This window comes from Aotus nancymaae, unplaced genomic scaffold (assembly GCF_030222135.1).
Source record: "Aotus nancymaae isolate 86718 unplaced genomic scaffold, 86718_ANA_hifiasm-v0.15.2.pri h1tg000079l, whole genome shotgun sequence".
NCBI classification, from domain to species: domain Eukaryota; kingdom Metazoa; phylum Chordata; class Mammalia; order Primates; family Aotidae; genus Aotus; species Aotus nancymaae.
The window spans coordinates 26603266-26629981 of record NW_026988494.1 but is presented as its reverse complement, the minus strand read 5'-3'; the positions used below and the strand labels follow the sequence as shown (position 1 = coordinate 26629981).

The 26716-nt window shown below is 43.3% G+C and overlaps 1 protein-coding gene across 5 annotated transcripts in view; it reads left to right on the top strand.

Moving 5' to 3' along the window:
• FBXO16 (F-box protein 16) overlaps positions 1-26716 on the top strand; it is a 76972-nt gene that overhangs the window by 37472 nt on the left and 12784 nt on the right. For all 5 annotated transcript variants that reach the window (XR_010339623.1, XR_010339624.1, XM_064368751.1 and 2 more), the window contains exons 6-7: positions 7149-7381; positions 12271-12373. Coding sequence is in view for 3 of the 5 variants with exons in the window: in XM_064368751.1 (XP_064224821.1) it covers positions 7149-7381; positions 12271-12373 (336 nt within the window). In the remaining 2 variants the exon portion in view is untranslated. The remainder of the gene's footprint in view (positions 1-7148; positions 7382-12270; positions 12374-26716) is intronic.

Here is a 26716-nt window from a genome sequence, read left to right as displayed (position 1 = left end):
TTTATTCTGTTAAAGACATAGACCTAAATCAGAAAGGTTAAGAAAGTCAACTAATAAACTTAAATCCATCAGTTAAAGAAAGAGCCCTGGCCAGGTGCGGTGGCTCATGCCTGGAATCCCAGCACTTTGGGAGGCCTAGGTGGGCAGATCACCTGAGGTGAGGAGTTTGAGACCAGCCTGACCAACATGGAGAAACCCCATCTCTACTAAAAATGCAAAATTAGCCATACATGGTGGCACGTGCCTGTAATCCCAGCTACTCTAGAGGCTGAGGCAGGAGAAACGCTTGAACCTGGGAGGCGGAGGTTGCAGTGAGCCAAGATTGCACCACTGCACTCCAACCTGGGCAACAAGAGTGAAACTCTGTCTCAAAAAAGAAAAAGAAAAAGAAATAGCCCTAAGTCAGAAAGACTAAAGTTAATAGTCATCTGGTGAAGGTTAATAAAGTCAACTGTCAGCACTACACATACTTGTATAATTCCCTGTGCAGTGACTCCAATGACACAATTTACCTTCTCTCAAGCAAAAGCACCATCCCTCTTTCCTGCCAGGACTTTGTACCTGGCATGGGCTCCAGCAGAGATTGTGAAAGCACGTTATGAGCAGGTGGGTGTGGTTAATACTAGTTTCCCCAGCCTTAAAATGAGAGGGCTACCTGGGCACAGAGGCTCACGCCTGTAATCCCAGCACTTTGGGAAGTTAAGGCAGGAGGACCACTTGAGCCCAGGAGTTCCAGACCAGCTTGGGCAATGTAGGGAGACACTTGTCTCTATTAAAAAAAAAATTTAAGTGAGAGAGCTGAATTAGAATGATCTTTAAAACTGTCTGTAAGCCTACGTACGCTACCTTTGCCAGAAACCATAATTTCAAAAAGACTTCCGACTAGAAAAAGAAGAATAAATGAAATCCAAAGTAGATAGAAGGAAGAAATAAGGAACTGGAATCAAAGACATCGAAAACAAACAACAGAGGAAAGAAATGAAACCAAAGGTGGTTCTTGGAAAACATAAATAGAATCTCTATATTTCTGGCCAGGCTAATTAAGAAAAACGAGAGAAAACACAAATTACTAACACCATGAATGAAAGCAGGGGCATCATTACAGATTCTTAGACGTTAAAAGGATCGAGAGAATATTATAAATAGCTTCACGTTTCTGAATTCAGCAACCTAGATGAAATAGACAAATTCCCAAAACTGACTCCATAAGTAATAGAAAGCATGAATGAATTGATATTTAATTTAAAATTGAATTATTAATTTTTCCATTTTCAACAAAGCCCCAGACTCAGATAGCTTCATTGGTAAATTCTCTTACACATTCAAGGAAGAAATAATACCAATTTTACACAACCTCTTTCAGAAAAGAGAGGAAGAGGGAACACTTCCCAACTCATTACCCTTATTCCAAAACCAAAGACTTCTCAAGGAAACAAAACTGCAGACAAATATCCCTCATGATTATAGACATAAAAATCTTTACTTGCAGGGAAAAAGCAATTTACCTTTTTAAAAGAATTTTTAAAATTTTTTTTAAATTATACTTTTAAGTTCTGGAGTGCATGTGCAGATCTTGCAGGATTGTTAAGTAGGTATACACATGCCATGGTGCTTTGCTGCCTCCATCCCCCCGTTATCTACGTTAGGTATTTCTCCCAATGTTATCCCTCCCCCATCTCCCTACCCCACCGCTATCCCTTCCCTAGCCCCCTACACCCCAACAGACCCTAGTGTGTGATGCTCCCCTCCCTGTGTCCATGTGTTCTCATTGTTCAACACCCACTTATGAATGAGAACATGCGGTGTTTGGTTTTCTGTTCTTGTGTCAGTTTGCTGAAAATGCTGGTTTCCAGATTCATCCATGTCCCTGCAAAGGACATGAACTCATCATTTTTTATGGCTGCATAGTATTCCATGGTGTATATGTGCCACATTTTCTTTATCCAGTCTATCATTGATGGGTATTTGGATGGTTCCAGGTCTTTGCTATTGTAGACAGTGCCACAATGAACATACGTATTCATGTGTCTTTATAATAGAACGATTTATAATCCTTTGGGTATATGCCCAGTAATGGGATTACTGGGCCAAATGGTATTTCTAGATCCTTGAGGAATCACCACACTGTCTTCCACAATGGTTGAACTAATTTACACTCCCACCAACAGTGTAAAAGCGTTTCTATTTCTCCATATCCTCTCCAGCATCTGTTGTCTCCAGATTTTTTAATGATGGCCATTCTAACGGGCATGAAATGGTATCTCAGTGTGGTTTTGATTTACATTTCTGTAATGAACAGTGATGATGAGCATTTTTTCATATGTTTGCTGGCTACATAAACGTTTTCTTTTGAAAAATGTCTGTTCATATCCTTCACCCACTTTTTGATGGGGTTGTTTGTTTTTTTCTTGTTAATTTCTTTTAGTTATTTGCAGATTCTGGACGTTAGCCCTTTGCCAGATGGGTAACTTGGAAAAATTTTTTCCCATTCTTTTGATTGCTGGTTCACTCTAATGCTAGTTTCTTTTGCTGTGCAGAAGCTCTTAAGTTTAATTAGGTCCCATTTTCTATTTTGGCTTTTGTTGCCATTGCTTTTGGTGTTTTAGTCATGAAGTCCTTGCTTATGCCTGTGTCCTGAATGGTACTGCGTAGGTTTTCTTCTCAGGTTTTTATGGTGTTAGGTCTTAGGTTTAAATCTTTAATCCATCTAGAGTTAATTTTTGTATAAGGTGTAAGGAAGGGGTCCAGTTTCAGCTTTCTGCACATGGCTAGCCAGTTTTCCCAACACCATTTATTAAACAGGGAATCCTTTCCCCATTGCTTGTTTTTGTCAGGTTTGTCAAAGATCAGATGGTTGTAGATGTGTGGTGTTACTTCCAAAGCCTCTGTTCTGTTCCGTTGGTCTATATCTCTGTTTTGATTACTGTAGCCATGTAGTATAGTTTGAAGTCAGGTAGCGTGATGCCTCTAGCTTTATTCTTTTTGCTTAGGATTGTCTTGGCTATGCAGGATCTTTTTTGGTTCCATATGAAGTTTAAGGTGTTTTTTTCCAGTTCTGTGAAGGTCATCTATAAATTACTTTGGGCCACATGGCCATTTTCATGATATTGATTCTTCCTAACCACAAGCATGGAATATTTTTCCATCTGTTTGTGTCCTCTCTTATTTCTTTGAGCAGTGGTTTGTAGTTCTCCTTGAAGAGGTCCTTCACATCCTTTGTTAGTTGTATTCCTAGGTATTTTATTCTCTTTGTAGCAATTGTGAATGGGAGTTTGCTCATGATTTAGCTCTCTGTCATCCGTATATAGGAGTGCTTGTGATTTTTGCACATTGGTTTTGTATCCTGAGACTTTGCTGAAGTTGCTTATCATCTTAAGGAGATATTGGGCTGAGACGATGGGGTTTTCTAAATATACAATCATGTCGTCTGCAAATAGAGACAGTTTGACTTCCTCTTTTCCTAATTGAAAGCAATTTCCTTTATTTCTTTTATTTATTTTTCTTGCCTGATCGCTCTGGCTAAAACTTCCAATACTATGTTGAATAGGAATGGTGAGAGAGGGCATCCTTGTCTAGTGCCAGTTTTCAAAGGGAATGCTTCCAGTTTTTGCCCATTCAGTATGATATTGGCTGTGGGTTTGTTGTAATAGCTTTTATTATTTTGAGATGCATTCCATTGATACCTAGTTTATTGAGAGTTTTTAGCATAAAGCGCTGTTGAATTTTGTTGAAAGCTTTTTCTGCATTGATTGAGATAATCATGGTTTTTGTCTTTGGTTCTGTTTATGTGCTGGATTATGTTTATAGATTTGCATATGTTGAACCAGCCTTGCATCCCTGGGATGAAGCCTACTTGATCATGATGGTTAAGCTTTTTGATGTACTGTTGCATTCAGTTTGCCAATATTTTATTGAAGATTTTTGCATCGATGTTCATCATGGATATTGGCCTGAAATTTTCTTTTTCAGTTGTGTCTCTGCCAGGTTTTGGTATCAGGATGATGTTGGTCTCATATAATGAGTTAGGGAGGATTCCCTCTTTTTGTATTGTTTGGAATAGTTTCAGAAGGATTAGTACCAGCTCCTCTTTGTACATCTGGTAGAATTCAGCTGTGAACCTGTCTGGACCTGGACTTTTTTTGGTTGGTAGGCTATTAATTGCTACCTCAACTTCAGACCTTGTTATTGGTCTATTCAGGGATTCAACTTCTTCCTGGTTTGAAAAAAAAATCTTTAAAAAGTATTAACAAATTAAATCCAGTAATACATAAGAAGAATAATACACACTGGCCAAGTGGAATGCATGCAAGGAAAGTAAGGCTGGCATAACAGTCAAAAATCAGGCTGGGCATGGTGGCTCACCCCTATAATCCTTGCACTTTGGGAGGCCAAGGCAGGCAGATCACTTGAGGTCAGGAGTTCGAGACTAGCCTGGCCAACATGGTGAAACCCATCTCTACTAAAAATACAAAAATTAAGGCCGGTGCAGTGGCTCACACCTGCAATCTCAGCACTTTGGGAGGCTGAGGTGGACAGATCACCTGAGGTTAGGAGTTCGAGACCAGCGTGGCCAACATGGTGAAACACCATCTCCATTAAAAATACAAAAAAATTAGCCGAGCGTGGTGGCATGAATCTGTGATCCCAGCTGCTCAGGAGGCTGAGGCAGGAGAATCGCTTGAAACAGGAGGCAGAGGTTACAGTCAGCCAAGATCGTACCACCGCACTCCAGCCTGTGTGACAAAACAAGACTCTGTCTCAAAAAAAAAAAAAAAATTAGCTGAGCATGGTGTCACACACCTGTAATCCCAGCTATTTAGGAGGCTAAGGCAGCAGAATCACTTGAATCTAGGAGGCAGTGGTTACAATTAGCTGATATTGAGTCACTGCACTCCATCCTGGGAGATAGATCAAGACTGTATATAAAAAAAATCAATCAATGTAATTCATGAAATAAAAGAAAAAAAGTGCATCTTTCAGTAGCACATACACTAAAATTGGAATGATGCATAGAAGACGTGAATTCACATAGCATTCCATATTTTTTTTAAAAAGAGAGAAAATATATATGATCACTTCAATATATCCAAACAAAAGCATTTAACAAAATTCACCATCTATTCATGAATAGAAAGATTCTCAAAAATACTTCATGTGATGTGAATAAAAATTTTGTTTACTTAATACAAATAAGTTATCACAGATTTCACTTACTTATTTTGTTAAAGTGTAACCATTTTGTACTTTACAGAATTAATGATATTTTAATATATAACTACTAGCATTTGTACCTAAAATTTCCCCCTGAAGTTATTTTTGATTATTATATATTATGTATTTCTAGCAGTATTAAACTAGACCCCTTCCAGCAAAAACAGATGGATTTAATTCAATATAAGCTCAGGGAAATGAAATGAATGTCCATTGTATATGAGACTTGCATAAAATATTGAATACTAAACCAATAATGAGCTATCAATTATGTAAGTATAAAATATCTTCTTAATCTGCTTCTAGGTCATTCATAAATGAATAAATTTTACTCTGTTTCCCATGCTGGGGTGCAGTGGCGAGATCTCAGCTCACTGCAAGCTCCGCCTCCAGGGTTCAAGTGATTCTCCTGCCTCAAGCTCCCAAGTAGCTGGGATTACAGGCATGCGCCACAATGCTGGACTAATTTTTTTTTTTTATTTTTAGTAGAGACAGGGTTTTACCATGTTGGCCAGACTGATCTCAAATTCCTGACCTCACATGATCCACCCACCTGGGCCTCCCAAAGTGCTGGGATTACAGGCATAATCCGCCACACCCTGCCTGAATAAATATGTATGAAACATTGTTGTGAACTAGGTGCCAAATGTAGAAGGATCCCATCCCTGCTTTCACAGAGCTTAGTCTAGTAGCCCAGGACAAACACGGGTAAACAAATAATTACAACACTGAGTACTAAGCATTGTTCTGTAATAGAATTGTATACAAAGAGCAATTGAAACAAGGATGAGAAACTAACTGATTATGCTTGGAGGAACTGGGGAAATTCTTGATTTTCAGCAACAATGGAAGTAAACTGATTTACCCAGCAAAGCTTCCCTAATCTCTTAATGAACAAAAATTAAGCCCTTAATGATGTCTCTACATACCAATAGTACTGTCCTTAGGCTACAACCACATAAAAACGTTATGAATTTCACACACAAAAGACAGGCTCCCAGTTTTGGAGATGAAAGCAGAAGTATTCTTTGGGAGTGGTTGAGGTTTTGATCATTGATGAAATTTATAGTCTACTTCTCTACAACTCAGTTGTTCCTGTGTGTTAGAGATCATAAAAGCTGGAGTACTTTTTTGGGAGAATGTGTACTTTTTATGAATAAATTAGCTGCAGTTGGGACAAACTAGACAGTGGTATGGTAGAAGAGTAGATAGGGAAGTCTTATGTGTGGGCTTGAAGCAAGACAGTCCTGTATTCGAGTTCTGGCCCTCCAACTTAGTACTTTGTAGTAGTGGGCAAATTAATTAGTTTCTCCTTTATTCTGTTTCCTCTTCTGCAACATGGAAGTAGCAACGATTACCTTATAGAGATATAGCGAAGTTAAACAATATAATGCATGAAAACTGCCTGAGACAGTGCCTGCAACATGGTACCTCCTGGAGTGGTGGCTGCTATAATCATTATCACCATGGTAATGGTGATGGTGATGATGATAATGATGATGATATTCCTTTTTTTTTATCCTTCAGCCAACTCACATCAATATATTCTTTGTTTTATTGTTGTTATTATTATTATAGTGGGTTTGCTGTTTTTGTTTTTGTTTTTTTTTTGAGATGGAATCTCGTTCTTGTCACCCAGCCTGGAGTGCAATGGCGCAATCTTGGCTCACTGCAACCTCTGCCTTCAGTGTTCAAGCGATTTTCCTGCCTCAACCTCACAAATACCTGGGACTGCAGGCACCTGCCACCATGCCCAGCTAATTTTTGTATTTTTAGTAGAGACGGGGTTTCACCTTGTTGGCCAGGCTGGTCTCGAACTCCTGACCTCAAGTGATCTGCCCCCCCTTGGCCTCCCAAAGTGCTAGGATTACAGGTGTGAGCTACCATACCTGGCATATTATCGTATTTTGAGAACATAATTAATTTTCTTCTTCTAGACGCCCCCAAAGGATGGATTTGTAATTGCTGATGTTCAACTAATTACAAGCAATTCTCCAGAGGAAAAGCAGTCCCCTTTGTCAGCTTTTCGGTCCTCTTCCTCTTTAAGAAAGAAGAATAACCCAGGGGAGAAAGCACTTCCACCATGGCGATCTTCTGATAAGCATCCAACTGATATCATCCGTTTTAATTACCTAGACAACTGTGACCCCATGGAGACCGTCTGGCAAGGGTAAGAAGCTCCATGCCCTTCTTAACTTCTTTGTTTTTAGAAATAATTTATTGGCATTTCAGTAAATGAAGGGATGAAAATAGAACTTACTCTGAAAGGCTAGATATGGTGGCTCATGCCTATAATCCCAGTACTTTGGGAGGCTGAGGCAGGTGGATCACGAGGTCAAGAGATCAAGATCATTCTGGCCAACCTGGTGAAACCCCATCTCTACTAAAATTACAAAAAATTAGCTGGGCATGGTGGCACACGCCTGTAGTCCCAGCTACTCAGGCTGAGGCAGAAGAATTGCTTGAACCTGGGAGGCAGAGGTTGCATTGAGCCAAGATTGCACCATTGCACTCCAGCCTGGTTAACAAGAGTGAAACTCATCTCAAAAAAAAAAGAACTTACTGTGAAATATAAAAGCTTTTCAGTACGTAGGAGCAAAAAGTAATAGAACAGTATACTGACCATTATTAGCAGATTTGCTCTATTTGTTACAGTTTGCATTTTGTCATTGTAATGATTTAACATTGCTGCTTCTTTTTTTTTTTTTTTTTGTGACGGAGTCTGGACTCTCGCTCTCATGCTCGCCCAGGCTGAAATGCAATGGCACAATCTTGGCTCACTGCAGCCTCCACCTCCTGGGTTCAGGCAATTCTCCTGCCTCAGCCTCCCAAGTAGCTGGGACTATAGGCACCTGCTACCATCCCCAGCTAATTTTTTTATTTTTAGTAGAGAAGGGGGTTTCACCATGTTGGCCAGGCTGGTCTCGAACTCCTGACCTGGGTTGATCCACCTGCTTCAGCCTCCCAAAGTGCTGGGATTACAGGCATCAGCCACTGTGCCCAGCCTCTTCTAATATTTTAATATTAAATTGCAATCCGGCACCAAAGGGTTTATTCTAGCCTTTATCCCTTTTGTATTTGTGAGTCCCTTCTCTGATGGTAAGAAAGCTGGTAGTCACTAGATTTACTGATTGTATTATATATGTGTGTGTGTAAATAATATATGAATATATTTATATTTACACACACATATATAATACAACAATTAAATATATATCATATATTTACTTATAAATAAATTCTGAAAGTAAAGCTGGGTGAGGTAGCATGTGTCTGTAATCCTAGCACTTTGGGAGGGCAAGGCAGGAGGATCGCTTGAGCCCAGAAGTTTGAGACCAGCCTGGGCTTCTATGCCTAGGGTGACCCTATGTTGACCCTATCTCACAAAAAAAAAAAAAAAAAAAAAAAAGGAGAGAGAGAGAAAAAGAGAGAGAGAGAGAAAGAAAACAAAGATAAAATATTTTTGGTTTTTTGTCAAACACATCAGAAATCTCATCATTAGTATTTTTTAAACCTAAAAACATCCTGTCAGGAGCCAGTAGGGCTCTAGCACAGTATCTTAAGCTGAAAATAACTCTTCAGCCCACCCCAAAGATGCAGAATATGTGAAACAGCCTTGGGTCTTTGGGGTTTCCTGGTGGAGCTCCTGTGTTGTTTATTAAATTATTGTACTGGGTGAGTGCTGGGATGGAAGTGCCTCTTTCTTGCTTAAATGTTTCCCTTAATAAAAGGGCATTACCTTTCACTTCTAGATGAATTAAGTTGCCCAGGCTGGTCTCTAACTAATGTTTCCCTTAGTAAAAGGGCATTACCTGTCACTTCTAGTCTCATTATGTTGCCCAGGCTGGTCTCTAACTGAACTCAAGCGATGCTTTCACCTCGCTCTCCCAAAGTGCTGAAATTACAGGCATGAGCCATCGTGCCTGGCAAGTTGTTAGGTCTTTATAAATTTTGCTGCCTACTGCTGGCATGGTGAACAATGCCAACCCAGTATGAACCAGCACAAGGTCCAAGAAAGGCTGAGGGTACTACTCCACAGAGGTCGAATTTCAGAGGCAAATAATTGAGATCAGAGTCCAGGGAATGGAGCAAGCCAGAAAGACTGAGAAGGAGTCAGGTTGAAAAATCAAAAGATAGTGCAAAGATTAACCAAATTAAACGGAGCAACCCTGAAGCTCATTTCCCCAAGTAGAGCTGACACCCCATTCTCTCTTGATAGCATCTTTTAGGGCACAAAAGTTTTCGGTTTTGATGAAGTCCAATTTGTCTAAATTTTGGGTGTCATATCCAAGAAATCATTGCTAAATCCAATGTCATGGCAATTTTCCTCTATATTTTCTTCTAAGAGTTTTGTGGTTTGAGTTTTGCAGTTTAGGTCTTTGATCCATTTTGAGTTAATTTTTGCATATGGTATAAAGTTGGGGTCCAGCTTCATCATTTTGCATGTAGATATCCCATTTCCCCAGCACCATTGTTGAAAAGACTGTCCTTTGCCCCACTCAATAGTCTTGGCATCTTTGTTGGAAGTCAATGGACCATATATGTGAGGGTTTTATTTCTGTGCTCCTTATTCTGTTCCGTTGGTCTCTATGTCAGTCTTTACACCAGTATGATACTGTTTTGATTACTGTAGCTCTGTAATAAATTTTAAACCAGGAAGTAGGAGTTCCTCAATTTTGATCTTTTGGGACATTTATGCAAATCACCCTTCTTTATTGGGCCAAGAGAGCTGAGGTGAGAGGTTGGAGTGGACACTCAAAAAGATCAGGCCAGGTGCGATGGCACACACCTGTAATCTCAGAACTTTCAGTGGCTGAGGCAGAAGTATCACTTGAGTTTAGGAGTTTGAGACCAGCCTGGGCAACATAGCAAGATCCTGTCTCTATAAAAATAAAATAAAATTAGCCAAATGTGGTAGTGCATGCCTGTAGTCCTAGCTACTCAGGAGGCTGAAGTGGGAAGATTGCTTGAGCCCAGGAAGTGAAGGCTGCAGTGAGCCATGGTTATGCCACTGCACTCCAACCTGCGTGATGGAGCAAGACTCTGTCTCGAAAAAAAAAGTCTACGTATTTCATTTAATCTGTGTGTCACTTTAGCATTTTGTTGTGTCCATAATTTCCCGCTCTGTCCTTTTTTTTCCCTTGCAATTTGTTTGTTATAGATATCAGATCATTTATCCTGGAGAGCTTCTCACATTCTGGATTTTGTTGATTGTACCGCCCACATGCATCTCAACAGGTTCCTCTGTCCCTTGTACCTGGCTATACTGAGAGTCAGACCTAGAGGCTTATGTATATACTGAACAGGGATATATACTTCCGTCACAACACACATCATTTCTGGTTGTCTCTCTTTTTGTCGTGTTGGTAGTCATGGATACTCATCGCCTACATCCATTACATCAGACAAATTTTTCCCGTAAAGGGCAAAGCAGGAAATGTTTTAGTCTTTGCAGGACATATGGTCTCTGTCACAGCTGCTCAACTCTGCCATTGTAGCATAAATATAGTAATAGACCATGTGCAAGAAATAAATATGACTATGTTCCAATAAAACTTTATTTACAAAAACAGGCAGCAGCAGGCTGGCTTGAGCCTGTGGGCTGTGGTTGGTGGATCCTTGTTTTTTCCTAATACATACAGGAGTTTTAGAAAAAAATGGTAATATTAAAGCAAGCGATATGATTACTGAAAACCATTTGACTTCTGTGTCTGTATTTTCATCTCTCAGATATATTTTATGAAGAATATTCAGACAAACTCCTGCATTAAACTCATGTGAAGTAACTCCTTTGTCTGTAGTAATGCCACCAACTCAATAGATACATATTTGTTTCATTTTGCTTTTTAGATTTTAGGTATTTTTCGCTTCATTTTACTCTATGATTTTGAGAAAAATTTAGGTGGCTCCAAAATTAAATATACAAAATAAGATATACTTGGAGAAATCTAACTTTTGTTCCCTGTTCCTCTATATTACCTGTTCTTTTTTTTTCTTTTCCTTTTTTTAAGTTAGGGTCTCACTCTGTCACCCAGGATAGAGCGCAGTGGCGCAGTCATGACTCAGTGCAGCCTGCACCTCCAGGGCTCAGGCATTCCTTACCTGAGTAGCTGGAGCTACAGGCATGCACCACCATGCCCAGCTACATTTTTAAATTTTTTGTAGAGATAGGGTCTCACCACATTGCCCAGGTGGGTCTCAAACTCCTGGACTCAAGTTATCCTCCCCTCTCGACCTTCTGAAGAGCTGGGGTTACGGGCATGAGCCAGCGTGCCCAGCTCATATTCCCTGTTTTTGATCAGTTCACATGGGAATCCTACTTATAGATAACGGTTTTTCATTTTATGGTTTAATCCTTCCATTTTATTTTATTATTATTATTTTTTGAGATGCAGTCTCACTCTGTCGCCCAGGCTGTAGTGCAGTGGCATGATCTCAGCTCACTGAAAGCTCCACTTCCTGGGTTGGACTGATTCTCCTGCCTCAGCCTCCCGAGTAGCTGGGACTACAGGTGTGCACCACCATGCCCGGCTAATTTTTGTATTTTTAGTAGAGAAGGGGTTTCACCATGTTGGCCAGGCTGGTCTTGAACTCCTGACCTCAGGTGATCCACCTGCCTCGGCCTCCCAAAGTGGTGGGATTACAGGCCTGAGCCACCACACCCAGCCATAATCCTTCCATTTTAAAAAGTAAAAGTGATTACATATGTACAATATATAGAGGCAGAGATCTTAATACCTCCTTCCTGAAATGAATGGCACATACCATCTCATCCACCTTTCTTTCTTCATGTAACAGTATATCCCGGACATCCTTCCACAGTTGAATATAGAAACATCCTGCCTTCCTTTTGCAGCTCATAGTACTGCATTGTGTTGTGGAGATGCCAGAGTTGATTCAACCAGTTCTCTATTGATAGACATTTGGCTTGTTTCCAGTTAAAGGAAGACAATCTTTTAAATCACAAGAACAACAAAGTCAAACAGACAAATAGCTATGCAAACCACCCAAGTTTTAAAATGGTACTTTGTAATTTTCCTACTGCTTTCCAATTTACAGAAGAAGAAAGAGAAACGAAATGACCCCAGATTTCAGCCGACAGTCACATGATAAGAAAAATAAATTGCAGGACAGAACTAGGCTAAGAAAAGCACAATCAATGGTAAGTACTGCTTATAAAAGATTCGTCACCATAACATTAATGAGAATCTCCAGATCTCTAATCCTGTTTGCAAAATTGAATTTGTTTATTTAATCAGAATCATCAAGTGGTGGTTTAAATTCGAGTTTCTGACACTGACTGACAGAGAAGCCATGACCTTGAAGATACCCTTTATTTAATATCTCTGAGCCTCTGCTTTCTCATCTGTTTTAAAAAAAAAGTCTTAGATGAACTGATGTGTATGAAATTGCTTTAAAAACTATATGATATAAGGGGAATATTTTTTATCAGTTGTTCTTTCTTCTGCTGAGTCCTTTGGGACAGAGGGAGATGCTATCAGGAATTGCTTTTTTTCTTTCTGAGACAGAGTCTCGCTCAGTTGTCCAGGCTGGAGTGCTGTGATGCAGTCTCAGCTCACTGCAACCTCCGCCTCCTGGGTTCAAGCAATTCTCCTGCCTCAGCCTCCCAAGTAGCTGGGTCAGGTGCCTGCCACCATGCCAGGCTAATTTTTTATGTTTTTAGTAGAGATAGGGTTTTACCATGTTGGCCAGGCTGGTCTCAAACTCCTGATCTTGTGATCCACCCGCTTGGCCTCCCAAAGTGCTGGGATTACAGGCATGAGCCACCACGCCCAGCCAAGAAATTGCTATCTCTAAGAGAAGGCTCCCCTGATCTAAGTCCATTTAGGCCAGGCATGGACTGAGGCAGGAGGATCACTTGAGGTCAGGGATTCAAGAGCAGCCTGGGCAACATGGTGAAACCCTGTCTCCACTAACAATAGAAAAATTAGCTGGGTGTGGTGGCGCATGCCTGTGGGGGTGCAGGGGAGGCAGAAGGATGGCTTGAACCTGGGAGGCAGAGGTTATAGTAAGCCAAGATCACATCACTGCACTCCAGGCTGGGCGACAGAGTCAGTCTGTCTCAAAAAAAAAAAAAAAAAGGAAAATGCATTTAAAGTAACTTTGGAAAAAATGAATTAAGAACTTTTCCTTTCGTAATTAAAAAACAGCGAACTGATTACCTAATAAAGCCAGCAGTTGCGACTAGGGAGCATTATCATGGCATAGCAGAGTTTCCCAAATTGTGGCTCCAAAGCCCCATGGATCTCTTTTAGCACATTATGCAAGTCTTTGGCAGAAAGTAGAAAGGAATAAGGGTGGAATTAAAAGTTCATATATAGTAGTAAGGATTTGGAAAAGAGATGAAGATACACATTCAAGGAAAATTAATGTAAAATGGATGTCAGCTGGGAGAGGAATAAGTACATATTCATGAATAATCACTTTTATAGTTGTGCTTTAAAGCTCTATTACTTTCTGCTTGAATGTATTTTCAAGTGTTATGTTTAAAAAAAAGAGAGGGAGAGAGAAATGAGCTTCTTTAAACAGGGACATCTGAATTGTGTGGGGCCAGTTTTGTAGGGCTGGATGAGGCTTATCATAGACATGTGTACTGATGCCCGGGGGAATGGGGAGCTTAGAGCAAAGCAGTAAAGTTGTCAGTGAAGCCATTAATTGAGAAAAATAACTTTATGAGGCTTAGCACATGGTCCATTATGGTGTGTTTCTGATAGGCGAAGAGTCGAAGAGGAGTCCAAGGGAGAACGGGAATTTGAAGGACAATAAAAGTTGATGGTGATGCATGCTGACAAATTATCAGCACAGCCAAATATTTCTCCTGCTTCGAAAACATGGAACCCAAAGCTAAGCCATCCCCCTGGGCTTTTGACATTAACCATCTGTCAAACACTAGCGGGGCTTGCTTAAGTGAAAGCATTCATTATAAATTAAAAAGTTAAAAAGTTGTGCTAATTAAGGCTGAAAGAAAACCCAGGGGACATTAAGCAGTGAGGCAAAATTAGCCCTTCGTGAACGGGGCTCATGATTGTGCCTGTCTATTCTTGTGGTTTTTGTAAATATACTAATTATAATCACTGTGTTTCATAGTTTTGATAAAAAGCATAAAGCATCATTAAATCCCCCCAGAAGTATGCCACCATCTTTGACTCATGCCAGTGATGAGCTTCCTGGGAGAGCTTGGCTGTCTGAGCTACAGGGCGGGGCGGGGCTCAGGTCCCCTCTCCACAGGTGGTAGTTTGCCCTCATCAGCCTCCTGAGTGTTGCAAGATGACTGTGAAAATGAAGAAATATTGGATGTGAGGCAGAGAAGAGGAAATGGGTACCAAGGAAATCCAATCAGGGGAACAAAGGAAAGTGAGGGTAAAACTCTGGCAACTGCAGCCATGGAGTGAATCTGTTACGCTAGACACAGCCTACGTGTGATTCCAGGGCAGAAAATCATGTCTTCATCTGATACATAAATGTCACTGGAAGGGGGTCTGGATCCAGACCCCAAGAGAAGGCTCTTGAATCTCGTGTAAGTTCATAAAGTGAAAGCAAATTTATTAAGAAAGTAGAGAAATAGGTCAGGCATCGTGGCTCACGCCTGTAATCCCAGCACTTTGGGAGGCTGAGGCAGGTGGATCACCTGAGGTTAGGAGTTCGAGACCAACCTGGCCAACATGGTGTAACCCCATCTCTACTAAAAATATAAAAATTAGTCCAGCATGGTGGTGGGTGCCTGTAGTCCCAGCTACTCGGGAGGCTAAGGCAGGAGAATGGCTTGAACCTGGGAGACGGAGGTTGCACTGAGCTGAGATTGCGCCACTGCACTCCAGCCTGGACAACAAAGCAAACTCTGTCTCAAAAAAAAAAAAATATATATATATGTATACACACACACACTTATATATACACATATATATACATACATATAAACTCCACAGTAGTCAGACACCATTTTCATTCAACTTCAAAGATTTTCAACCTTGTATAAAGACATACAGTATCTATCTATCTGTCTGTCTCTCTATCTATCTATATTATTTTTTTGAGATGGAGTTTTGCTCTTTCACCCAAGCTGGAATGCAATGGCGCAATCTCGGTTCACTGCAACCTCTGACTCCTGGGTTCAAGGGATTCTCCTGCCTCAGCCTCCCGAATAGTTAGGATTAGCTGGGATTACAGGTACCCGCCACCACACCTGGCTAATTTTTGTGTATTTAGGAAAGACAGGGTTTCGCCATGTTGGCCAGGCTGGTCTCAAATTCCTGACCTTAGGTGATCTGCCCGCCTTGGCCTCCCAAAATGCTAGGATCACAGGCATGAGCCACCACGCCTGGCCCTATATTTTTAATTTTAACAGCAGATTCCTGCAATTCTTAGGGATGGAAGGAGCTGTCTTTTTGAGGGAGAGACTTTGCTAACCTCATAGGGAGGGACAAGGCATCCTTGAGGGCAAGGATTTCAGCAGACTCTAGGACTTCAGAGGCAGGGAAAACCTGCTGGGCTAGAGATTAGAGGAAGAGTTTGTTGTTTCTGCTCCTGGAAGGGAAGAGAAGGAGGAGGAGAGGGAATGGGGAGGAAAGAGGTAGGAGGAGGAGGAGAGAAGCTGAGATTCTGTAGGGGACAGAGGTGGGAACAGTACTAGATAGTGATACCACCTGTTCCAGTGAAACCTGTTTGCTGTTACTGGGATGTGAATACCTCCCTCCATCTCTACAGTAAATTCTACTCCTTACACATGGAAGCAAGATCTTAGAAGTCTAGAAGGCCAAGAAAATCAACACTCCTTGGGATAATTCACAGGAAACAAGGAGATGGGCCTTGAATTCCGAGGCCCTGGAATTGGGCTAAGAGGAGCCTAGCTGACATCTTGTTTCTTTTCTTTGTTTTTTTCCTTTATATAAAACAAATACCTCTTTTTTTTTTTAATAAAAACAAATACCTCTTGTGTAACACTGAACTTGCACTTGGGAGTTAGACGTCCTCACTTTCTAGGTCCTGAGTCGGCCATGGATTTCAAAAGGCCTGCCTGCTATTTCAGAGCATTCACTTCAATACAAGTAACAAAAGTCTGTAATTGCCTGCTTACTCTAATTGCCTTAGATTACATCTTATCTTTTCCTGTGCTCTGCTAATTCCAGCCTCTGAAATTACCTTCTTCACCTCTTTCCAGGGATAACTTTACTCTTAGTGTCCTGATTTTTTTTTTTTTTTGAGAAGGAGTCTCGCTCTGTTGCTCAGACAAGGGTGTAGTGGGCTCACTGCAACCTCCACCTCCCGGGTTCACGCGATTCTCCTACCTCAGCCTCCTGAGTAGCTGGGATTACAGACTCCCGCCACCACACCTGGATAATTTTTCTATTTTTAGTAGGGACAGGGTTTCACCACGTTGGTCAGGCTAGTCTTGAACACCTGACCTCGTGATCCACCCATCTTGGCCTCCCAAAGTGCTGGGATTACAGGCATGAGCCACCATGTCCGGCCACTGTCCTGATTTTAAAAAATGCTTCTTCAAGCTTTCTCACCTTTTCCCCCTCACTCTAAAGAGGAAAGAAAAAACCAGGAATGTACTCTAAAGTGATTCCTGGCTCATACTGTGGAATGAACAGTGGTTTAAGAATCAGGAAACCCCAGTTCTAGTTTCAACTCTACCACTAACGAGTAGTCACTCAGCTTCCCCGAGTCTTTGTTTCCTCATTTATAAAATGAGGATTTGGTGGGTATGGTGGCAAAGGACACAGGAGGTCGAGGTGGCAGGATGGCTTGAGACCAGGAGTTTAAAGACCAGCCTGGGCAACATAGTGAGACCCCATGTCTACAAAAATGAATTAGCCAGGCGTGGTGTTGCATGCCTGTAGTCACAGTCACTTGGGAGGCTGAGGTGGGAGGATCACTTGAGCCCAGGAGGTTAAAGCTGCAGTGAGCCATGACTGTGCCACTGCATTCCAGCCTGGGTGTGAGAGCACTTAAATAAATAAATAATAGTAGTAGTAGCAGTAATAAAATGAGAGTTTGCTATGGGGCCCCATGGGTTTCTAGGCATTCATACCCCTCTCTCTCCTGATACCTGAAGAACACAGCTGTGATTAAAATGACTTTAAGGCTGGGCGCAGTGGCTCACGACTGTAATCCCACCACTTTGGGAGGCCAAGGCCAAGGTGGATCGTGAGGTCAGGAGTTCGAGACCAGTCTGGCCAACATAGTGAAACCCGTCTTAACTAAAAATACAAAAAATTAGCTGAGTGTGGTGGTATGTGCCTGTGATCCCAGCTACTCAGGAGGCAGAGGCAGGAGAATCACTTGAACCCGGGAGGTGGAGGTTGCAGTGAGCTGAGATTGCGCCATTGCACTCCAGCCCAGGTGACAGTCTGAGACTCCATCTCAAAAAAAAAAAAAAGACTTTATGTAGACTATCCCACACCAAAAAAACTTCGTTAGATCCATGAATCCTAATTTTAAACCAATACAAACTGATTTCTGTTTCCAGTCTTTTTCTTTGAACTTTAGGAAGTATAATGAACCAAAACAGAATAATTTATAAAACAGAGTTTCTGCAGAAGCTTCCTTGCAGGCAGTCTTTAATATATTGCTTATCAAATTCTGATGCACTCTTCAGGTGATGTACTTTGGGTTTTTTTTAAATTTAAATTTAAATTTTTTCTTTTTTTTGAGACAGAATCTTACTCTGTTGCCCAGGCTGGAGTGCAGTGGCATGATCACAGATCACTGCAGTCTCTACAACTTCCTGAGCTCAGGGGATCCTCTTGCCTCAGCCTCCCAGGTAGCCAGGACCTGTGTGCTGCCAAGTCTGGCTAGTTGTGTGTTTTTTTTTGTGTATGTACTTTTTGTAGAGACAGGATCTTGCTATGTTGCCCAGGCTGGTCCCAAACTCCTGTCCTCAAGCAGTCCTCCTGCCTCAGCCTCCCAGAGTGCTGGGATTACAGGAATGAGCCACTGCACATGGCCAGGTGTTCATTTTACAACAATGTCTATTTGCTTTGAATGTGCAGAACCAAAAATATCCATCGGAGAGATTTTTAACTATTTCATTCAACCAATGAAATTCCTGGGAATTCCATTTGGAAAGAAAAATAAGAAAGAATATGGGCTTTGCAGTCAGACAGACCTGGGTTCTTGTACTAAGCAGTATGACTTCAGATAAGTTACTTAGCCTCTCTAAGCCTCAGTGTCTTTGTCTGTAAAATGGGAATAATGACACCTACCTAAATCTCAGCGCTATATTAAGCATTTAATACATGTTCCTGCTCTCTTTTGTTTGATATCATGTTATTTTTCTTTTTTCTTTCTTTTCTTTTCTTTTCTTTTCTTTTTTTTTTCCTTTGAGACAGTGACTCTGTTGCCCAGGCTGGAGCACAGTGGGGCCACCTTGGCTAACTGCATCCTCTGCCTCCTGGGTTCAAACAATTCTCATGACTCAGCCTACCAAGTAGCTGGGATTACAGGCACTTGCCACCATGCCAGGCTGATTTTTGTATTTTTAGTAGAGATGGAGGTCTCACCATGTTGGCCAGGCTGGTCTCTCTCTCTTTTTTTTTTTTTTTTTAACGGGGTTTCACCATGATCAGGATGATTTCGATCTCCTGACTTCATGATCCGCCCATCTCAGTCTCTCAAAGTGCTGGGATTACAGGCATGAGCCACTGCGCCTGGCCCAGACTGGTCTCAAACTCAAAATGGATCTCAAAGTAATCCATTTGCCTTGAGGTCTCAAAATGGACCTCAAGTCATCCATTTGCCTCAGCCCTGACAGTGCTGGGATTACATGCGCGAGCCACCGCGCCCGGCCTACTTTGCTTTCTAAGGACACAGATTGGGATGCAAATAGCTCAGGCTCAGTGCTCTTCGTACCACTGTTTTAGTATCTGGTGATTTTGGCTAAGTTGTGTAACCTCTCTGAGCCTCATTTTCCTCATCTGTAAAATGGAGTTAGTAACAAGACTAACTAACATCTCTGAATTGGGAGAAGAATGTAAAGCATTTAGCACAGTACCTAGCTCAAAGCTAGTAGTGGTAATAATAGTAGTAACAGCAGTAAAAATCTTATGAAGCCATCACCTGAGCCCACAGGAAAGATGAGAGAAATCTGATGGTGAGCTGTGGCTGAGAGACAGATGGAGGAGGAAACTGCCAGGCAGCCAGAAGGCATTTGCGGGAGGTCCTGGCCTGTGGAACAAGAGTCCCCTTTTTGCTTTTTCCTTGCCCTTCTCCATTTCTCTTCTTCATCCCACTTTGTCTTTTCCTTATGGTCAGTTTCTTTTCTTTTTTTCTTTTTTTGAGACCATCTCACTCTGTTGCCCAGGCTGGAATGCAGTGGTGCGATCTTGGCTCACTGCAGCCTCCGCCTCCCAGGTTCAAGCAATTCTTGTGCTTCAGCCTCCTGAGTAGCTGGGATTACAGACGTGTACCACCATGCCCAGCTAATTTTTGTATTTTTTGTAGAGACAGGGTTTCTCCATGTTGCCCAAGCTGGGCTCGAGCTCCTGGTCTCAAGCGATCTGCCTGCCTCAGCCTCCCAAAGTGCTGGGATTACAGGTGTGAGCCACCGTGCCTGGCCGATATGGTCAGTTTCTACTATAACAGTTGCATTAATAGCTATGTGGAATGGAAGCCATGTAGTTTCAGCTCCTGCAAGGCCTCCATATAGTCTTGTGCCTGCATGTGGACTCCTCATCACTGTGCTGTTTCTTGTTTTTTTCTTTTTCTTTTTTTAGAGACAGAGTCTTGCTCTGTTGCACAGGCTGGAGTCTGGTGTGGTGCAATTAGAGCTCACTGCAGCCTTGACCTCCTGGGCTCAGGTGATCCTCCTGGCTCAGCCTCCCAAGTAGCGAGGACTACAGATGCACACCACCATACCTGGCTAATTTTTCGGTTTTTTGTTTGTTTGTTTGTTTGTTTGTTTGAGACAGAGTCTCATTCTGTCACCCAGGCTGGAGTGCAGTGATGCAATCTTGGCTCACTGCAACCTCTGCCTCCTGGGTTCAAGTGATTCTTCTGCCTCAGCCTCCTGAGTAGCTGGGACTACAGGCACATGCCACCACGCCCAGCTAATTTTTGTATTTTTAGTAGAGACAGGGTTTCACCATATTGGTCAGGCTGATCTTGAACTCCTGACCTCGTGATCCACCCACCTCGGCCTCCCAAAGTGCTGGGATTACAGGCGTGAGCCACTGCGCCCAGCCATAATTTTTCAATTTTTTTTGTAGAGAGAGGGTCTCACTATGTTGCCCAGGCTGTTCTTGAACTCCTGGCCTCAAGCGATCCTCCCATCTTGGCCTCCCCGAGCACTGGGTTGACAGGTGTGGGCCACTGCACCTGGCCAGTGTTTTGTTTCTTACTCCATGCTCCTAGACTGAAGAGTGCATGTGTGTTGAACTCAGTGCCATGAATTATGTGCTATGTGCACTCCAGTGCCTAAGAACTACCAACTCGGTTGTTGTTAATTTTTGATACCTAAGAGACGAAAAAGCCTCCTTGGTAAGAATCCTGGGGTCAAAATCAGCTCTCAGGTGTCCCCACTACTTGGAGTCTTTGCATTTCCCTTTGCTGGGAGGAGAGCTGAGTTTACTTGTTCTGTCTTGTTGCCTCTTGTTTTATGAGGCTATCCATAATAAATTGCTGTGGTATTTCCAATGGAAATGATTCTCTCTGCTCTCATTCACTGGGCATTTAGACTAATGCCAAATGGCTATTTGTTTTTATTTTATTCACACAAATTAACTTCCATTCAGGATCTACCAGAAGAGAACTGTGTTTGTGATCTATATACATTAGTTATAACACGCTTTAGTCACTGTTACCATTGGGGCTTATTATCTATGTATGTAGGCTGGATGCAGCAGCTCATGCCTGCAATCCCAGCACTTTGGGAGGCTGAGGCAGGGAGATCCCTTGATCCCAGGAGTTTGAGACCAGCCTGGGCAACATAGCGAGACCACCCCCAAACTCTACAAAAAATGAGTTAGCTGGGTATGGTGGTGCGTGCCTGTGGTCCCAGCTGCTGGGGAGGCTTAGGTGGGAGGATTGCTTGAGCCTGAGAGGTTGAGGCTGCAGTGAGTTATGATTGCACCACTGTACTTCAGACTGGGTGACAGTGAGATACTGTCTTGAAAAAGTAACATAATGCAAAATAAGATATATGCATGTAGCATGTGTGTGTGTGTGGCATTTAGTAATATGGTATTTCACCACAAACTACACTGGAAGCCAATTTTCTAAGATATGTTTTGAAATATGAGTTCACAATGATTACTACCAACCAACCACTGTTGAGAAATGCTGAGTGTATGACTGCTCAGAAGTGCTGAGTGTATGATAAAATTATATTGTTTGCTGAGAACGATGGCAAGGAAAACCTGGCCGGCCCCCACCAAGTGGAAAACTGCTTGGGGCATTCTAAAGTGGCAAGACAGTAGATGTGTATCACACACCGGTGAGAACAGTTCTGTAAGCACGGGTTATGTGACCCTGCCCCCGTGGCTCCCTCGTGGAGGATACTTTTTAGTGTGTCTGTGATCAGTGGTAAGCAGGCACCAGCTGCCTGCCTAGTTTATTTTTGTTCTGTGAGAAAATACCAAACACCTGTTTGTTAATAAGAATCACCTGTTTAGAGAGACTAAATACATGCATCAGCGTCTGCTCGCGGCCCTCAGCTCTGAATGTTGTCAGCCCCTGAGGCTCTCAGCTCAGAAGGCTGTTGGCCCCCCAGATAGACCCCGTTTGCTGTTCTGTCTGGGTGTCTGCTTCTTAATGCTTTCAGTGCCGCCTGGATGGGGTTCTCTATGGCCGAGCTGGTCTCGGTAAACCACTTAGACCTTATGGCCTTTGAACGTTTACACCACATCCCTACCTATTTCACCCACTTGGAGGGCAGAAAGATGTCGTCACATAGTCTTGGATTTAAATTTCAAAACCCTGGCTCGAGTTGCTTAGCCTTCCTCTGCAGCTGAAAACATTACCCCAAGGTTACTTAAAAGATAAAACAAAGACAAAGCCAGGCCTGTGGATTCTTTAAAACTGCATTGGTTATTTCTAACAGCTTGCCTCTATTTCTGCCAGAAGCATAAGCTGGGAGGAAAAGGGATTGTCCTGCTCATAGTCATTGGCCAAAGCAGGGGCCCTGTCGAAGGTGAGCAGACAGGACTGAGCAGCCTTCTGGGCTCTGGACAGACAGGAGACAGCAGGGGTCCTTCTCCAGAGTTCCTAGATGGAAAGTCCTTGAAGCAACTCCATCCTGGGTATTAAGCATCCTCTCAACCGGATAAAGCTGAACTGGGACTAGCATCGCTCTCTTGGGCCTTCATCTTAGAAGAAGCCCCCACCCCCACCGGCAGGATGATGACCTTGTCAGCCATCTCCTCTGCACTCTGAGCCTTTGTCTCTAACCGTGACCTCATCCCCCAACCTGTGCTTTAGGAAGTTTACAGGGATGAGTTTAAACTGCTTGCACTACTAAACCAACAACTTCTGATTTAATGTTTTTCAAACAGTAATCCATATTTATATACACTATTACCACATCACTCTGATAGCAGCAGGAGGCAGCCCAATGCCTGGGCAGATGGGGTGGGTCCCTGGTGAAACCCTACCTCAAGCCATAGACAGTTTAAAGCCTGAAAGCCACGCTGCAAGTGAAATCCACAGACCGACTGAGAAGCTGTCTTCCCGTCTGGCATGCTTTCCTCTGATCGATCCCCACCCCTCACCCATTGTACACGTACCTACCCTTTCCTAACTGGTTTTCTACACCATCGTGCCCACTGTCCAGTGGTGTCTTTGCTTTAACCTTTTGTGTATACTCACAAACCAGTCAGCACACACTCCCCATTCTGAGTCCATAAAAAGCCCCTGACCCAGCCACACAGGGAGAGAGGAACCACCCAACTGTGGGGCTGGGGGACCTCCCCACCCTTCTGTGTCCCGTCTCTGCCGAGAGCTGTTCTGTCCTCAGTAAAATCCTCTGCCCTCATCACCCTTCAATTGTCAGCATGACCTTATTCTTGGATGCTGGACAAGAGCTCAGGACCCACTGAGTGTGGATACCCAGAAAGGCTGTCACACTGGCCTTTTGCGCTCACCAGTGGAGGGCAGCTGCCCCACAGGACAGGGACAGGAGCCAACTCAGCCGCTAACATGCTGCCGTCCATTGGGCTGTGGACAGTGGAACTAACAGAGCTAATTAGCACACTAACGCCCCGTCTGGAGCTTCAGGGTCACAGGCAGCCTTGCCTGGGTGCCACCATGTTCCCCTTGAGGCAACATACCTCGCCTGGCTGCAGGCCCCATATGGAGCTTGCTTCTGTGTTGGCACTTGGAGTGGCCAGCTGGGTCCCGTACTCACTCACTCACTTACTCACTCACGTGCTCCCTCCCTCAAGGGGCTGAGTGCAGCAGGGCTGAGTAGATAGGGCGCCCTAGCAGCATGTCTGGCAAAGAGGTGGAGAAAAATCCTGCATTGATCCTCAACTGGGAGTCATAATAAAACATCAAGAGGAGCCAGGTGCAGTGGCTTATGCCTGTAATCCCAGCACTTTGGGAGGCTGAGACAGGCAGATCACAAGGTCAGGAGTTTGAGACCATCCTGACCAACATGGTAAAACCCCATCTGGCCGGGCGCGGTGGCTCAAGCCTGTAATCCCAGCACTTTGGGAGGCCGAGGCGGGTGGATCACGAGGTCAAGAGATCGAGACCATCCTGGTCAACATGGTGAAACCCCGTCTCTACTAATACAAAAAATTAGCTGGGCACGGTGGCGCGTGCCTGTAATCCCAGCTACTCAGGAGGCTGAGGCAGGAGAATTGCCTGAACCCAGGAGGCGGAGATTGCGGTGAGCCGAGATCGCGCCATTGCGCTCCAGCCTGGGTATCAAGAGCGAAACTCAGTCTAAAAAAAAAAAAAAAAAAAAAAAAAAAACCCATCTCTACTAAAAATACAAAAATTAGCTGGGTGTGGTGGTGTGCACCTGTAATTCTAGCTACTCAGGAGGCTGAGGCAGGAGAATCCCTTGAGCCCGGGAGGTGGAGGTTGCAGTGAGCTGAGATCGCGCCACTGCACTCCTGCCTGGGCGACAGAGTGAGACTCCTCAGAACAGAGGGAGAATTTTTTTAGAGGGAGGAGGTGAATCTTCTACAAAGTGAGCATTGTCACAAAAAGTGAAGATGTGGTGAGATTCTTTACCACATCACAGGCCTGTTGTGAAGAAGAAATGAATTAATAAATGCATGCTCTTAGCACAATGCCTGGCTGTCAGGTATTTGCAATTATTATTGTCATTGGTATTCCAGAAGAGGGACTGGCGCAAAGCAGATGCTGTCATTGTTGTTACTATATTTATCTATTTTCCATAGCCACATACTTCTTTACCTAATCTGTTTTCTTAACTGATCCTTGGGTGGATCTAACAGTGGTGTTTGCAACAGTGATCATTTGCAGATGTCTGCAAATAACATGAATGGAGAACAAACAAAAAAAATCAATGAGGGGCCAGGTGCAGTGGCTCACACCTGCAATCCCAGCACTTTGGGAGGCCGAGGTGGGCAGATCACTTGAGGTCAGGAGTTCGAGACCAACCTGGCCAACATGGTGAAACCCTGTGTCTACTAAAATACAAAAATTCACTGAGTATGGTGGTAGGTGCTGTAATCCCAGCTACACAGGAGGCTGAGGCAGAAGAAGAGCTTGAGCCCAGGAGCAGAGGTTGCAGTGAGCTGAGATTGTGCCACTGCACTCCAGCTTGGAGAGTGAGACTCCATCTCAAAAAAAAAAAAGAAAAAAAATCAGGGAGTGAAAACCACAGGTCTGTAAACAAGCTGGTATATACTGGCTGCTGCTGTTTCTACCTTTTCTTGGGACTTAGCCTCCCGTGAGACCCTCATCTTTACTGGGCCCCTCACCCTCGGTAGCCTCTTGGCATTCTCACTCAATTCTCCGTGCCCAATAAAAATGACATCTAGCCTAAAGACGGGAATGTTCTATCCCTGTGCAAAGTCCACCTGCAAGGTCGTTTCAGCCATTGCCCTGAAATGAGAAAGAAGGAGGCGGCATTGGTATGGTTATCATTAATGAACAAGGATTTTTATAAGCACTGAACTAGCCCTAGGGAGACAGACACAGCCCCTGCTCTCAAGCTTCCAGGCTACAGGGGAGAGCTTCCAGCCCAGGAAGGGAAAAGTCCCAGATATCTGGGGTGGGCAGTTGTATTAAGGTTCATGTCTCTCCTGTCTGGGACTGGAAACATAGCAGGAAATGTCAGGTTGGAGGTACCTATGGGACCACAATGATATGCGTTCAGAAGAGGGCTGAATAGTTGGGCCTGGAGCCCAGGGGAACAGCCGGTGAGAAACACATCCAGCCATGGAAAATTCAGGCACTGATTGGCCAGGAAGTGGGCCAAGAGCAGAACCCTGGAGAATTCCAATGTCGAGCGCATGGCCTTGCATTTCTCTTCTATTTAAAGACACAATAATGGCACATCAGGATATTGATAAATACCTCTCGAAAAAGAACAGAAACTCAACTGATGAGAAAAATACTGAATTACCTGATCCCATCCCTCTTCATAGGAACAGATGGAGGACTGGAACATCCTCTTCTGTTGTTCTTTTGTTTTTGGTCTTGGTTTATTTGGATGAAGTCTCACTCTGTCACCCAGGCTGGAGTGCAGCGGCATGATCTTGGCTCACTGCAACCTCCGCCTCCCGAGTTCAAGTGATTCTCCTGTCTCAGCCTCCCAAGTAGCTGGGATTACAGGAGTACACCACCACGCCCAGCTATTTTTCTTTTTTCTTTTTTTGATATTTTTAGTAGAGATGGATTTTCACCATGTTTGCTAGGCTCGTCTTGAACTCCTGACCTCAGGTGATATACCTGCCTTGGCTTCCCAAAGTGCCGGGATTACAGGTGTGAGCCACTGCCCCTGGCCAGAATATTCTTATCATGGTGTTCCAGGGCAGCCCTAGGAATGCTGGTAGATGGCATGGCCGTTGGCAACGTCCACCTACCAGAAAGCAGACAGCGGCAGCAGAGGGGCCTGCACATTCGTAAAGGTCATTCATGTCGGCATCGTTTGTAAGAGCAAGACGTTGAAAATGGCCCAAATATCTATCGGTATGGTTCATCAGGATGTGAACGGTTATACAGCTGTTGAAAATGGCCCAAATATCTATCGGTATGGTTCATTAGGATGTGAATGGTTACACAGCTGTTGAAAGACTGGGGAAGTTCTTCGTGTATTGATTTGGGTGTTTTTTTTTTTGTTTTTTGTTTTTTGTTTTTAGATGGAGTCTCACTCTGTTGCTCAGGCTGGAGTGCAGTGGCGTGATCTCAACTCACTACAACCTCTGTCTCCTGGGTTCAAGCAATTCTCCTGCCTCAGCCTCCCAAGAGCTGGGATTATAGGAGTGTACCACCATGCTTGGCTAATTTTTGCATTTTTAGTAGGGATGGGGTTTCATCATGTTGGCCAGGCTGGTCTCGAACTCTC